Genomic DNA, 16370 nt, shown 5'->3' on the forward strand with positions numbered 1-16370 from the left:
CCCTACAGGACAATGTAGGGATTGTGAAGGGGGAGTGTTCTGCTGTCTTCTGGAGCAGTAGAGTCTACCAAGTGACACAGTCTCCCTTGGGAGGTGGGAGGGGTGGCAGGGGGTGGATGCTGGAGGACTTTTCTATTCTGAGAGAAGCCCCCACAACACGTACAGACATTCAGTCTCCCAAGATAAACTCTTCTGGGAGTGATTTAGTCGTGGTTGTTCCTGGGTTATTTTTCCCCTGAAGCAGCCATTTTTATTCTGGGAGGAAAAGCCTGAAATCTGTTTACTTGTGGCTTTTCCTGGGTGACTATGTGCAGCTGGCCTTCCTATTCGGATGCATGGCTTCCCAAAGGTACATTTGAATTTCAATCTTTAAAGCTAACAAGAATGTCTCTAGAATGTTAAGGAGGGGATTAGTTTATTGGTTTATTTACTTTAATTCTGGGTATCTCGGAAGCAGAAAAAATATAGATGAACTTGTATTCAAAGAACAGATCAAGAGAAACTTGATTAAGGTGCTAAAAGGATTTACTTGTAAGAAAGATTTAAGGGGGCTAAATCATTGATTTCGACTACGCAAAGATTAAGAGGAAACTAAAGTTAGAACTGTCTACAAATACTGGTAACATGATAAAAAAGCAGTCAATAAAATAATTCTTTAGCATGCAACAGTGGGGAGGCAGGTGTTAATACTTAGAAGAACTCCAAAAAAATTGGGGGCAGTCTTTATCAGGAGGTCTTTCTTTGGGAGTAGACCTCTTGCCCATTGCTTCTGAACAGATTCAGAATTTCAAGCCTGATACAGCCCTAATGAAGTTTTACCACTGGTGTTAAATATGATGACAAATTTCTAGGAGGGATTGGGAGGAAGAAGAAAAGAAGAAGAGAAAGTCTAATAGCAACCCTAAAGGAACAGAGAGAGTTTATAGCAGTCTTGCATCTTGCCAGCCATAATGCGTGTTTGTCTAGAAATGTCAATTTAAAACTGCATTTCTAATCTGCAAAGTGCCTATATACAAAGAACAATACCTTAAGTTCTGCCAATTTGTGTACATTCAAGCCAAATGTTGACTTTGGGAACAAGTACTTTTTTTTACTGTTGTTACTCCTATCCTGACTAAAAGAACTTCTGTATTCCACTTGTGCACAACCAACAGAACTGTTAACTAAATTTCAATTTACTTTTGACCCAGGACTATTTTCTTATGAACATTACAAGTATTATGAAAGTACTACAATACTTTACAAAAACTTCATTTTGGTGAGGGTTGGGGATTGCAAAATATTAGACAATCCAAATTCTACCCTCCCAAATGCCCCCTTTTAATGTGGTGTTAGAAAGAGAAGTTATTGCCTAGATAGCATCCCTAGATTCTAGATATTACTAAAATTAGCTCTGCACAGCTAGGAACAGATGTCTTATCTATAAGGCTTACTTTAATTATGCACTTCGTAGCTGTCATACCTGTAGCTCAGCCATGGTCATTTTATCATTTCATGGTGTCAATTGAAGTGTTAAGATAATATGGTGGGGATATTAAATAATAGATAATTAGGGGAGTGTAAGTCAAAGAGCATTATGATATATAACCTCTATATGTTTTCTGATAAATGAGGACTATGACAAGGCTATTCTGCAGTAATGAGCAGAATTTCCCACTTGGTTAATGAATAGCAGAAGGAACTTAGACTTATTTCATGTTAGAGTAATAATTTTATTCTGAGTATTTGTGGTGGCCCACTGTCCGCCTCAAGACACTGAGTTTAAATGAACAAACATACACATGGAGCACAAGAGCATTTGATCAGGAAGTTCACCTGCTTTTCAACTCTGTCTCCTTATTTTGTAGGAGAAACGTAGGGTAGAAGGACTTAGAGGAGGAATTTGAAGGATACAGCGGCTTAAATGATACTGCTAAAAGAAGAAATTATGTAAATAATTAGGAGAATTGAATCTGTATTGTAGTCCCATCTTTAAATCTGTAAAACATCAAAATCAAATAATTTGGATAAAATATATAGTAGACATTTCTGCCTGCATTAATTATGTTTTTATACCACAGCTCTTCTACCTTAATTGTGACTCTTCCCTTTTCACCCACTCTCCCCTCAAAAAGAAGTGTTTTGTTCTAGGGTTTCTATATGAGCCAAATATCAGAAATAGTAATAGTTACAGCTTTGACTTCCAATCAGAAATTCTGTCTCTGAAAACTGTATGTTCAGGCACTAATCAGTTGTTTGGAAAGGGAGCTTCTTCATAGCTCTGAGAAAGTTACTGTTCCTCCTATCATTTTCTGCCTACCACCATATACACCCACCAATATTGGGAGCCAAGGTTACCGATACTATAAATTGATTGGAAAGTCTACAAACATTTGCATGAAACTGATAGAAGAAACAGGAAAATAATTCAGGGTTTTGGTTTTTGGGGGGGTGGGGGTTGGTCTTTTTTTAACCAGGTTAACAGAGCAGTGTGTACTCAGTCTGTGAACCAAGTAGTTGCTTAGCAACATAATGATCAGTACAACCTTAAGGATCCAGTGAATGATCTCAGTGTGATTAACACAGAATAAACTAAAGCGGCTGTGAAGAAGGGGAAGAAGAAAGCAGCAGCACAGCCCATGGTGGAAACAGCATCATTCTGCCGTGAGCTTCCTTAACTGCTCCAGTCTGCTTCGATGTGCTAACAAGGAATAATTAGTGGCAACTGCCATTGTACTTTGCTGCCTCCATACCCAAAGACCAAATTGTTTTGTCTTGGGAAGAAACAATTTAAATTATTATGTAGGTTATAATTCATCTCTTGCTGTGCGTTGTAGAAAGGTCTGGTGTTCTTTTTTGGCACCAAGGGCTGATTCTTTGGGTTTCTTCAAGTACCCTTTACCATTACTATACTTAAGAAAATTTGAATATACTTGTTGCACCTTGGATGATTGAGCTGTATAGAGCAATTAACCAATAGCATGTTCATGTTTTTACTTAACAAATGAAATTCCTATTTTAAATTTTCTCACGTCTCAATAACATTTATCTAGAGAAATAATATGATTTTATTATAACTGGGTAAGGCAGAGTTAAACTAAATAGTAAGGTTTACATAGGAAATAAAAATACACATGACCAATCATGTGGAAACTACAGTTTTTACTGGTTATTAATCCCTTCGTTTTGTTTTATTTTTTAAAACCTACAGTCCATGTATGAACTTTTGTTTACTATTGTGTCCATTAATTTAATTTAATTTTGTTGATTGTTTGTCAGCCAGTTTCACAGGATCAGTTGCTTTGTAAGTATTTTTTTTTCAGTGTTTCAGTCATTCCATTTTGTCATTTTTATTTGCTTTCATGACTGCTAACAGAAGAGGTCGCGCTGAAGTGCTATGAAGTAAGTGACAACCAAGAAGCATAGTCTGTGTTGTACTTTCTGTTTTTTTCAATTGTCACTCATTGTTTCCACAATTTATTATCTTTGTTAGAAATTGAAGCCTATTTGGATTAGTTTTAGCAAATCCAGAAATGGTAGCCATTTCAGAACCTGTGACCTACAGAACATGATCTGATTTTAATATTAAAAATAAAAGTCACTTGGAGAAAGATTTGAACAAAGACTTTAATCTAAATTTGGGCTCCTGAAGAAGTCTGGTTTTCAAATGTTCGGAGTGTTTAGGATTTCAGAGTGTAGTTGTTGGGATTTTTTTGTTTCTTATGTTACTTTCATATAATTTATTCTATTAGATAGAGTTGTTTGCTTCCACTTTTGAAATGACTTCACACCTATATTGCCGCAGTATTTTTATTCACAACATTTCTGTCAGATTTTACACAGGCTATTCAGTAATATGATCCCTCTGAGTTTTGGGCAAATAATTAGAAAAATACAATTCAGCAGGTTGATCGCAGATGGTGATTCAGCAAGTTTTTACATATGCAGACATGTCACTTCACCATTTTCATAATTGCCTGCTTTTTATGGGATTAACCACATAAAACACAGTGAATATGAGCTATTTGATGAGAGAGCCATTAAATTTATACTTGTCCACTTTGACAAAATAGTTTCATATGATTTTGCTTAGTGCAGTTTTGTGTGTTAAATTCTGAAAACAAGTCACAAGTTCATAAGAGATTATTGTATTTATATTTTACAAGTTGTTTATCAGGTGCAGCCAGGCTCTCTCTATATATTCTGCATGCTTGTAGCTTTGATTCTTTGTCTTTTAGTTCTATCCTACTCTGATCTTTCCACGTACAACTCAAGAACAAACTACCCACACTTGCTGAAACCATCTACCTTCCCCTTATCCCAGTGCATTTTCCTAGTCAAAAACCATTCATCTGCTACTAACTGCCTGCTTTTTTGGTCCATTTTCCCAGAAACCCACAAATCTGTTATGAGTATTCCATGTTCTCACTGAAAAAGTGTCATCTGAACAGAGATCTCCTTTCAAACAGCATCTCTGGCTGTTCCTGACATAAGTACACTGGGTACGTACAGGCGTTCAGAGGCCTTAATTCAGCCAAAAAAATGGCATGCACATCTAAGTTGGTGCACCTTGATCCCACCAGCACTTCCCCCGCCCTCCCAATTACTTACATTGGGCTCCCTACATAGCTCCTAGCAGTAGTGAACAGCTGCATGGCTTCTGGGCTATGTTTAGGCAGCTGACATTTGTACGTACCCTGTAGAAAAATCACTGTATTCTACCAGCTACCACAAGTGTGGACTTATCCACTGTCCCTCACATAGATTGTGGACTCTGCTTCATTTTCTTCCCCTCCCCCTAACCTATGCACTTTCACATTGAGATTTGACCTGATCTGAGTGGCTAACACAATATTGTATTAGCTTTTGAATCTCTCTATTTGTTGTACAACCTTGCTTCACACATTCTCATTTTATACAGGACCTGAGTCAAATCTCAATGTTATATGTAGCAAAAACAAAACAATTTTGTTTTGAAAATCAGGGTTAGAAAACCCTTTCATACTGTTCTGTTCTTATATTGTATTGGCTCTGTCTTTTGCTAAGTTTATTATTATTATTATTATTATTGGAAGAGCTTTGTCACAGATTGCAGTTCTTTAGGCAAGACAGAGTATAAAAATAGCTCTGATGACAGCATAACAGACTTTTTTAACAGAAAAATGCTGTCTGCCACTGAATCTCTTTTAAAATTAAAGATAACAGTATATTTAAATCCTGAAAGTATGATTCAAAATAAGCTAATAAGAACTATTTTTTGCAAGCCATATTTTCTGCTTTTACACATGGAAAATGCACCATTGTGACATAGTAATTATATATTGTGATTATAATATGAGACAACATAATGTGCATTGCAATCATTGCAGTCACACAGAAGTGAATGTTTACAACAAAATACTACCAAATGCTGATTCCTAATAGGGTAAGATTTATTTAAAATAATTATCATGGTCTTCACCTTTTTAACTATGCAAATAAAGGGGAGAATTCAGCCTATAATTTCTAATGAAATTTGGTTTTAGGCAGGAAAATACCAACATTTCTACTGTAAAAGGTGACTGAATGAGGCATAAGAAATCACCCTTTCTATAATAATTCACACAGTAACATATTTACCAGTTGGAATTTCCATAACTTCCTTATTGAACTGTTCTTGATTTTTCCCATTGCAGCAATGTACCACAGAACAGTAGGGAAGTGGTATGTAATCTCTTACATTGAAGGTATGGCTACAGTGTAAACTGTTGTATAAAAGAATGTTAATATTGGAAGGATAACAGTTTACATTATTTTTTTCTTAAAAGAAAAAAATATTGGTAGTTAGTCATTTTTGGGTGTACTTTATTGGGGGGTGTACAATGATCACATGTCCTATACAGCAGCAGTCTCCAAGATGTAACAGCTGAAACAAAAGGGGAAGTGTGGCTTGTTATTTTAAGGTATGAGGACAGGAGAATCAAAGAGACAGAGTAGAGGGAGGAGTAGGGAAAATTTTTCATACTCTAGGGCCAGGGACAGATATTCAAAAAGCCTGAGCCGGAATTGATTAAGTCTTTGCAGGTTAGTCTAACCTGACTAGGCTAAATCACTTTTTAACTGCACAGACATCCCAGAAATGCAGGCACATGCCTGCAGTGGCTCAGACTAGAAGCTGGGGGGAGCTAGAGCAGCCCTCCCTTCCCTTCCACAGAACTGAACTAAGTGGAAACATGGTCAGGCCCTGCCAGGATGCCCAGCAGGAAATTGGTAACAGTGTTTATCACCCCATTAAGAAAACAACAGAGGGACATTACCAGCTACTTGTTGATTCTGCCTATTGACTCGGCACGGACCATAGCCAGCATGTGGTCTGCTAGCTAATACACAGATACCTCTCATCAAGAAAGAGCAGGGAGGGGGGAATTCCTGCTTAGCAGGGAGTGATGAGGGAGAGTGGGGAAGCAGCCCACAGTCTACGCCAAAGCTGCAGTCAGGGAGCAGAGGGGAGGGGCCAACCCTGCTGTGGAGCAGAGAGCCCTGCCCAGCCCAGCCCAGAGAGCATGCTGGGATGATGGGGGAGTCTGGTTTATCTTAAACCAGCAAGGGGTCTGGGACAGACATTGTATAAACTGGTTTGACCCAAATCAGTTAAATCTGATACTATATTCAACCAGGTTCATCTCAAACCAGTTTCAGTTATTTTCAAACTGGTTTATATGCACTGAATATCTGTTCTGTTACAAGTTTTTAAACCAGTTTCTGATCACATAAACTGCTTTATGTATAACGTCTGTCCCTAGCCTAGTAGGTTAGTAGACCTTTTTTATATAGTCATTGCCATAGAACATCATCCTAACATTTTTCAAAGAGGTATCCTGTCATACCTTATTAAGGAATAAGAATTTCATCTCATAACAGTAAGTAAAAATGAATAAAAGTAACTTGCTTTTCTTGGATTGTGTATTGCTAATAGTTTCTTCCCCCATTCTTATAATTTCCTATCATTGTTTGGACCAAATCCTGAATGGCATGGAAAAATTAGGCTGCAAAAAAAATTGCAAGGTTTTATCTTGGTCAGATTACAGTAGTATGAAGTAATGTATAACGTCTAAACTGTTGCCCCTGCTACACTTTAGATAAGGGACTGATCCCATAATTGTTGAAATAAATTGCCTGTTCCTGGTAAAGACATTAAGATAGAAATAAGTAGGTCTATTTGTGTGAATACCAACTACACAAATAAGTAAGGATCTGCAAAAGCAGGTCCTGAATAATAACGTACGTTCTACTAAAAATGGATCTGTGCTGGTTATGCTGTGTGCCCAGGACTGTTTGCCATAGCCCATCCACAGAACATGGAAGAGGCCTAAGCCAGCCAAAATAAATTGTCAAAGAGAAGGATGTGTGTTAAATTCAACAGTCCCAAGTTGCAGGTTTCTAGCTCTGAGCTGCTAGAAGATGCCAATGTGAAACTGGGATTCAGCCCAGAGCCCTTCCCTGGAGTTAGGTGCCTATGTCCATCTCTTTTAGAAAGGAATGACAGGCTCAGTCTTTACTTGAACAGAGACATAGTTAGCCATGTTAGTCTGATATCAAGTAAAAGGCAGGGTTGATTTGCATCTTATAAACTAACCAAAATAGATAAATATATCACAAGCTTTCATGGGCTGAAGCTCACTTCATCAGATCCTGTCTACTTTAGTTAGTCTATAAAGTGCAAATTTACCTTTCTGCTTTCAATCTTTTCATTTAAGACAGGAGTAGGAGACGACAATGGCACTTTTTTTATATATATAATGGCTTGGAAACCTCACCTGAGAAAGATGATTCATGGGCGCTGGTTCTTGCTCTGAGGACTGTTTGTATTTTGTCTATTGACTGAAGGAAAGTTTAAATATTTACATTAAACATCTGAATCCAGGATTCCCATATCCAAGTGAATGACCTGACTACTAGTGTACCGATTCATGCACTGGCCCAGTGATTCTGGCATGGTTGATTTGAATGGAAATGGGTTGTGCTTGCTCTGTTCTGTATTGAACTCAATGCTGTCTGTGTGCTTTAGGCTCAAACTTAACTTGAGACTCCCTAATGAGGTTAGACAGGAGATGTGCACCAGATCACCCACCCCTGCCAAGACAGAGGCACTCTTAGGGATGCACAGAAGTAGAACTCTGCATGCCTAAGATACCTTCCTGGAAAACCACTTAGGGCATGGACACACAAACAAGTTATTGTAAACGAAAGCTGAAATTTACAGTGTGCCAGATGCTATGTAGCATGTGCCTCTATGCAGACTGGTACCTTGTCATAGCTGAAAACTCCTGGCCTTTTGGCTAAGATGAGGCTGAATGGGGGCATCTAAACCTCAGGCCTCCAGGGCTAGGACTTGCATGTAGGATGCCAGTCTGGATATGGGGAGCATCTGAACCCCCCAGGCCTGGGGGCTTGGGACTTGCACATAGGATGCTGGCCAAGTTGAAAATATATGCTCTAGGGTTACTAATAGGCAAGTTATTGAGCTTGGCTCAGTTGGATTTGGAATTTAATTGGCTACTGAAAACTTAAAAAAAACTTTCACTGAGGGGAAAAAGTACAGTAGAGGGTAGATTTCATTCTACAGAGTAGAAGCATGCATACAGGCAGCTATGTGGAGTTACTGATGAGCAGTATATTCCTGCCTTCATGTAACTCACTGTAATTTATTTCTGTATTCATTCCTGGGTACCTAGGAACAACCAGATTCCTCAGTTGTTAGGTGAAGGTTTTGAGGTTCATATGCTTCAGCAGAAGTCAAATAATTGAGACTGGATCTAATGCATGCTGTTAGTACACTGCATATTGTTAATCCAGATGTTTTTTGTTTAGACCACTGCCCATACAATTGGCTTAAATCTACTATAACAGTTCTTATTGTAGCTAAGGTTTATAAGTTAAGGTATGTGTTGCTTAATGTTTCATTCAAACCGTTTTTCCAAGCTACAAATAGTCATTCTAGTATTGTGCATGAAAATTCACAGAGCACATCTTTGGGCATGTTTACATATGCTCAAGGGTGGTAGGTGGGGATGGGAGAAGGGGGCTTTAATTAAAACGCCCAGTGTGTCTCGTGTATCCGTATTGCCAGTCTCCAAAATGGTGGTGGGGGTGCTTTATCTAAACCTCATTGAATGAGCTTTAGATTAAGCGCCCCTACTGCCATTTTGAACCACAGGGATGCTGATGCATGAGATGCGGGGGCTGCCTGGAGTACAGTAATTACCACACTCCAGCAGACTTGATTTCATTCAGTTTGCTCCTATGCGCTGTAATTACAGTGTTTCGGAGCAGCCTCCTAGCTTGTGTACAGGCATTTCAGATGCTTGTTCTTTGGACAACCAGTCTATATCAAGGGAAGAGAATTCACATTGAAGATGCTCAGGAAGTTTACAAGATTAGGCAGGTAATCACTAGTGCTGTGCCTAATAAACCAATACTAAATTTTGATTTCACTTTTAACCAAAGACGAAATATAACTTATCACCACATAGTGTTTAAGTGGAAGAATGCATTTTGATCATCTAAACCTAAACAAAACAGATGTTCCCCTCATTGCCACAGCAGGGGCAGCCTTGCATAGCACTGCCGAGCCACAAGAGCTGTGCCAGCACTGTCCTGCACCCAGTGTATCTGGGCTATAGGGAGCCAGTTGGGTGACCAGAATAGTGCTTTGCCTTCCCCTACACACCCCCACACAGGGAGTCTCTGCCACAGCAGGCACAGCTCTGCACCCAATGACATATTGGGGCAGGGAGGGTAGGAACTAACGGGGCGTCAGGGGTTGCTCCTAGGGCATTATTGGGCTGCTGTTTCGAGCATCAACACTGATACAGCACACATGGTAGCGGTAGCGGCTGCCATCACAGTGCAGTGGCAGGTAAGACTTCCCCCTTCCTTTCCCCTTGCACCTCACCCCTGCTCCCCCTTCTTTGCAATGCTCAGCATGTCTTCTCCCACCCCCCACCCTGCCCCACACCCAGTGCTGAAGGAGCTTGTTACACCTTTGTAGAGGTACAGGCTTTTCACCAAAAAAGTAGCTGATCAAACCCAAACCAGGTTAGCAGTTATCATAATAATATTGTCACTTGTCCAAAATGGAGTTTAGTGGCTGTTTTGCCATGGTCTGGTATATGTGTAGTCATACTGGCACTTTTATTAGGCAGTCTTTTGTTCATTATTGTTATTAAAAAAGCAAAGACTTTTTAATGAGTACTGTCTTAAGTTGGCCTTTTGCTCTTAAGAGCCAACAGGGTACAAGGGTATAGACGGGGAGTTTCAGAAACCTGTTCCATGTATGAACAAAATCAAAAAATATATTAAAATTCATTGAGCATTAGATTTCTATAAAGAAGTCTAAATAAATAGCATGCTTGAAAGAAACAGTTTCAGATGACATACTATATTTTACCTGCCTTATTACACTATGTACAAAATTGAGATCTTGATTTAATCCTACGTGGAAACAATTAAGCATAAAAGATCTAATCACTCCCTGTCTGCTCTGTGAGCAAATGCAGTTTCTCATCTATGCTTCAACCAGTCCTATCTAGAGCTAATACACAAAGATGCCATGTATAACACAGTTTTTCACTTAATGTTGAGTTAACTTATGGTGCCCATGTAAAGGGAAGAAAACGTAAATTTGTTGGGTTTTCTGGAATTTTTTTTGCTACTTTTAAGCATGAGTGTTCATGCTAATGAAATAATGGCTTACCATTGTGTGTGTTTCGTGGGAAAGATTTCTGTGGTACCTTTTGGGTGCTAGTGCTTGTAACCTGACCTTGTAACAAAAATTATATTCATTTGTAACAGATCTCTTACAAACAGAACTTCCTTTATTATTCCAAAGCCATTGTACCTCTGTTGATAAAGAAAGGTTTTGGGGGGTTTGGGCTTTTTTTGCTTTATTCAATTTTCAGTGTGTCTGAATGTTTCCTGTTTATCATTTTAGGAGCACAGAAGTCATGAGTACTGTCTCAGGTACCCGAAGTACAACCATCACTTTCACTGTCCGGCCTGGAACCAACCAGCCGATCACACTGCAGAGCAGGTCCCCAGACTATGACAGTAGGACATCGGGAGCAAGACATGCTCCAAGCCCTGTGGTTTCACCAACAGAAATTAATAAAGACATCATGCCTGCTCCTCTGACTGCTTCTGCTTCAGCTACATCTCCTTCTCCAACTCTGTCTGATGTATTTAGCCTACCCAGCCAGCCTCCTTCTGGGGACTTATTTGGCTTGAACACAGGCCGCAGCAGGTCTCCTTCTCCCTCAATATTACAACAGCCAATCTCAAATAAGCCTTTTACAACTAAGCCTGTCCACCTGTGGACTAAACCAGATGTGGCAGATTGGTTGGAAAGTCTAAACTTAGGTGAACATAAAGAAACCTTTATGGACAATGAAATAGATGGCACCCATTTACCAAACCTTCAGAAGGAAGACTTGATAGACCTTGGAGTGACTAGAGTTGGGCACAGAATGAACATAGAAAGAGCTTTGAAACAACTACTGGACAGATAAGAATGGCTCCTTTTGCCTCACAAACTTCTCTTCATAAGTAGAGATGGGCTGGTACTGAAATACCTAAAATGCCTTGGCCACCTGCGAGTGCCAGCAAAAGAAATTGGTTTAATTTAGCTCCTGGTACTCGGGTCATGCAGACTGCATGTTTAATGCCCAAACACGAACCTACATAAATGAAATTAATAGGACCATTTTATTTTGAAGGTGTGGGGAGAGATGAGGAAGAGAGATAACTGTTAACTTTAAAAATGTTATCTATCCATTAATAATGCCTTTCTGCTGGGATCAGAACATACATGTTTCTTTTTCATTTACAACCATAAACATTTCACTTATTCACAGAAAGCACTATACTGGTTTTCAGTTCTTGATACTCTTGTCATATGCTCTTCTAAAAATGTTGGGCTTTGTTTTGTTTTGCTTTGCTTTTTATATATGCATGGTCAATGCTTCATTACCTTTTAAACCATTTTTATCAAATATAGGTGCTTGATTTCTTGGTAAAGGTGTTTGTGGTATTGGGGATTCTGGTTCAAAGGCAACTTTGTTCTGCTTTACTTTGGTATTTCTTTATTTCTGCATTTACACTTAGTACACTTCCAAGGTGGCAGAACAGCATTCTACATATGCTCTATGGACTTGATCAGTAGTAGGTGGAAGGGAATTCTCAGTCAAAGGTGAAACACAGTTAAGCTAGTTTAAACTCAAGATACCCATTTTTCAACCAGGTAATGGCTACTAAGGCACAACATACATTTTAATGGAATCATAGTGTGTTAGTTGATGACATGAAGTGCATCCTTTAGATGTTTTTAATCTGATTTTCAGACATGCTAGGCAGGATCTTAAGGGACTCATCATGTCTGAAATCTGTCTTAAAAAAATCTAAAGGATGCACTTCATGTCACTGACTGACACTATGATTCCATTAAATGTATGGTGGGTCTTAGTAGCTGGCTAGAAAATGGGACTATTTTAAATGGATATCTCAAGTGGTGATTGAAAAGAAAGACTAATGTTCCCACTGATGTTAATAGAAATTTTGCCTCTGACTTGTATAGGAGCAGGATTTGGGCCTTTTAATAGGAATATAAATATTTCAGTAGGTGACCATTCTACTGACCATAGTTTTGTTTTGGTTTTTGAAGGCTTAAGGTTTGAAAGGAAAGGGGTTGAATATTGACTGGCTGCTTCTATAGCAGGGCTCAGTTTTGTTTTGTTTTTTCCAGGAGAGAGCATCCATGTCAACGATGCAAAAATTTGGCCTGTTTAACTTTTTTAAACAGAAAAAGTTAACAAGTTTCTCTCTGTTTCTGATCTTCTCTTGAAATTAACACATCGTGAATTTAGCAAATTTTGTAAATTTTACTTTCTAAATAATAATATTCAGTGTATGCATGGTAGGTAAATCGTGTGTGGGTAGCCAGATTTTTGCCTACCATGACAGGTTTTCCCACACTTTGAAAAGTACCTGAATTCTCTTCCCTTAATATGGTCCAGCCTATCTCTAATTTTTTTCCCTTTGTTTTTTTTTTTTTCTTTCTATCTTTCTTCCTTTCTTTCTTTTTTCCTGACAACCAAGTGTCTAATTAGGCCTGCAGCAGCCCTAGAATGAGTACATACAGTTTAGCAATTTAAATATCTTTCTTTACTGCAAGTTTAAATAGTTGTACAGATAGTTTATAAGCACAATATTTTAAGAAAATAAGTGGCTGGTCTACTGGGCAGCCTTTGTGCCACTTCAGTGCTAGAAAGTTAAAAACAAAAACAAAAAAACTTTTGTGGTTTAATACTATTTCTGTGGAATAATTATAAAAGTCTCAACCTTTTTAAAATCAACCTCATTTGGATGCATCTGAACCAGCAGAGCTGTGTTATATTTTCTATCTTTGCTAGAACTTCTTCAAAGGAGGATGAGTATTTCTTCAAAAGTGGTTACAGTAAACAATGCATTGGATACTCACAAAAAGCTACTATTCAACCTCCTTCCCCCTTTCTGGAACAAGTCTTTTGACTTAACATCTGTTGCTATAATATATTTGTATTTGAACGTTCCAAGTAACCTTGTAATAAAATTGAAGTATTAAGGCATTTTACCTTCAAGAGTACTGAATTTTTCCATAGTTAAATGGATATTGTTGTAGAGAACAACGGTTTCATTCAGATATTCAGTAATGGCACCTCAAGGCCATAGAATACTTTTAAAAGTGTAAAAATGGTAATTCAGCCATCATTGTCTTCCATTTGGTGATGATACAGAATTCAGTAAGTAAACCACTAATGCCATGCTCCTTTTTTGTTTCCCTGAATACAGTTGGTATTACCTCTATAATATGTGCCAGAAAACACATTAGATAATATGGTAGTAAAAAAAATGTAGAGGATACTTTTAAGCTGCTTTTTCATCACAACTTTATTGTTGAATTTAGGTTTAATGAGTGCTGACATACACAGTAAATTACAGCAGATGGTAATCCCTTTCTTAAACAGGTGTGTTTCTTGCTTATGTATCTTTTCAGGCACTTAAAGAATAGGTACAGTATAATTAGTAGAAAAGAGATTAAAAACATTTAAAGAGCTAATGAAAGTTTATTTTTACATGTGTCTTAATGAACTAAAGGTAGAGGCCTGAAAGGACCTACTTTTACCAATAAAATACACCTCTGCCAAGATGAATTGGTCTCTAGCTCTGTTTGATTTTTGCTACAGAAAGCAATAGTAACAGACACAACATTGCCTCCTAATATTTTCAACAGCTTTGGAAATGTTGGGGGTAAGGTGGGGGGAAGACCCTATTATTACATGCTCCTATGATGGTGGGAAACAAGGTGTTAGAGCTCTATGAAATATGTTACGATAATTCCAGGTTTTAGGATCAACTTTTGTTTATATACTGTAATTTAAATAAATTGCATTTACATGCCTAGTTTCTGTAATATTTGTGTATACAATACCAAAAGCTCACAAGATGTAAATTGTGTATAACTGCACAGACTCCTTTCCCTGGGTGTCTGGAAACGTTTTAAGTTTAATTCATATATTATAAAATGACTAGATGTGACTGTTGATTTACAGAATTTACATATCACAAACGTTAATTATTTGTGGTACTTAAGTTAATAAAAATAGTGATTTTTCTGAGTTCTTAAACAGCATTACCCAGTTGATCTGGCAATGATTGTGTATGAGCCACAAATATTGATAATTTTCCCATTACATTTTTTTCTTTTCTTTTTTAGATATTAATATGTTTCTCGCTATAGTTTGTGTAACAACTTGTGTTCACGTTATCTATGTTGCTGTAATTTTTGTGCTTTAATTCCTCTTATTTCGAATTGATTAAAAATCAAGCTCCTGTAACTTGCACTTTCCCCAGTCCTTAATACTCTTGTATGGCAACCAAAATTACTGTAAGAAATAAATATAATATTGCACTAAGGTTGTGGTTCTGATTGCCAACAGTGAAAACTGTCTGAATTTTCATTAAAAAGAAAAGTTGCCAAACTTGAAATCTAATGTTTTTGAAAAAAGCTTAAAATGCTTTAAGTTTATATACCTAACGTGTTAATATTTAGTTGATTGTTAGAAAAATTGTTTGCTCTAGCTTGCCTTTCCCTGTTAAACGTTGATTCATACAGAAGTTTTGAAAAGGAAAAAAATTATTTTTTGCCTTGAGGTGGATTTCAAATAACCATTGATCACTTTTCTGGAATTGAGTTCTGCCTTTATTTTGGTTTTCTCAAATGAGTCCCAATAACCAAGCAAGGAGTCGTTTGTCTGTTCTGAAACTTAGTAAAATCCTGAAAGGGTTTCTGTAGACAAGACCAGCATTAAAAGGGGAAGAAAATAGCAGTGCTTATCAAAGTTCATAAAACCTATGATAAAGACTCTATGATATCACTAGAGTCTAATAGCACTATGGATGAATTGGACTTAAAAGTGGGGAAATTTTAACATTTTAAGTCTTTTTCTTTATCTGTGAATTTTTTCTATCTTTAAATTTTGATGCATTGAAGATTTTTGTTTTTATTTTTTTTAAGATACTGGAAGTACCAGTAATACTTCAACTGCGCTCATTTATATGAGATTCATAACTACTGTTACCTTTCCTCCCTTGGATATTATTCTGTTCCCTCGTTTCTCATTTTATTTCTTTGTTTCTCCTACTTTTTTCTAATATCAAAATGAATTATTTAATGACTTTGTTTTATTAAGAAAACTATTGAGAAACTTGTTTTAATTTAATTTAATGTATTTTACTGATTCAATGAAAAAATTATTTCTGTATCTAAGTATTCATGGGTTTTCACATTAGAAGTAATTGTGCACTGTGCAACTACAGCATGCTGTGGAACGCCTAATGCCACATGGGTAAAGTAATTAATCAGAAGATTTGATCATTGCTACTGTTATCCACATTGTATTGATGTTTTTTGTTTTTTCCTATTGTTCCTGAAATATGTTTCTGCATTACACAGTTGTTACTCTTATGTCCAAAACCAGGAGGAGACATTAGTAGCACTGTACAATCCGGAACAATGAGGTTTTAGTAAATTATATTGCTAAATGATACTTTTAAACACAAAAAAAATGGGGAAAGTGCGCCTTGCATGTTTTGAACCTGATCTTTCTAAAATCATGTTGTACTCAAATGAAAGAAACATATTGTCAATAATGTATTATTGTAGCTGAGAAAGAGTTAGAAAAATCAAACTGCTATTAGGTACTATTCATGAACCCTTTCTCAATCATGGAACTGATTTAAACATCATTTAATTCAAACAAAGTACAATATAAAGAAAAGAGAAATAAGTTGAGTTTCAGTTAATTTCCATTAAATCT

The 16370-nt window shown here is 37.3% G+C and overlaps 1 protein-coding gene across 10 annotated transcripts in view; it reads left to right on the forward strand.

Moving 5' to 3' along the window:
- SHANK2 (SH3 and multiple ankyrin repeat domains 2) overlaps positions 1–14958 on the forward strand; it is an 810144-nt gene extending 795186 nt beyond the window's left edge. For 9 of the 10 annotated variants that reach the window (XM_014517615.2, XM_014517581.2, XM_014517726.2 and 6 more), the window contains one exon: positions 10952–14958. In XM_014517615.2, coding sequence (XP_014373101.1) covers positions 10952–11525 — 574 coding nt within the window. In that variant the 3' untranslated portion in view covers positions 11526–14958. Of the gene's footprint in view, positions 1–3355; positions 3382–10951 lie in introns of all 10 variants that reach the window. The other variant, XM_025197122.1, reaches the window with a different exon arrangement.
- Positions 14959–16370: the final 1412 nt, after the last annotated feature.

The sequence above is a fragment of the Alligator sinensis genome, unplaced genomic scaffold (genome assembly GCF_000455745.1).
Source record: "Alligator sinensis unplaced genomic scaffold, ASM45574v1 scaffold442_1, whole genome shotgun sequence".
Classification (NCBI taxonomy): Eukaryota; Metazoa; Chordata; order Crocodylia; family Alligatoridae; genus Alligator; species Alligator sinensis.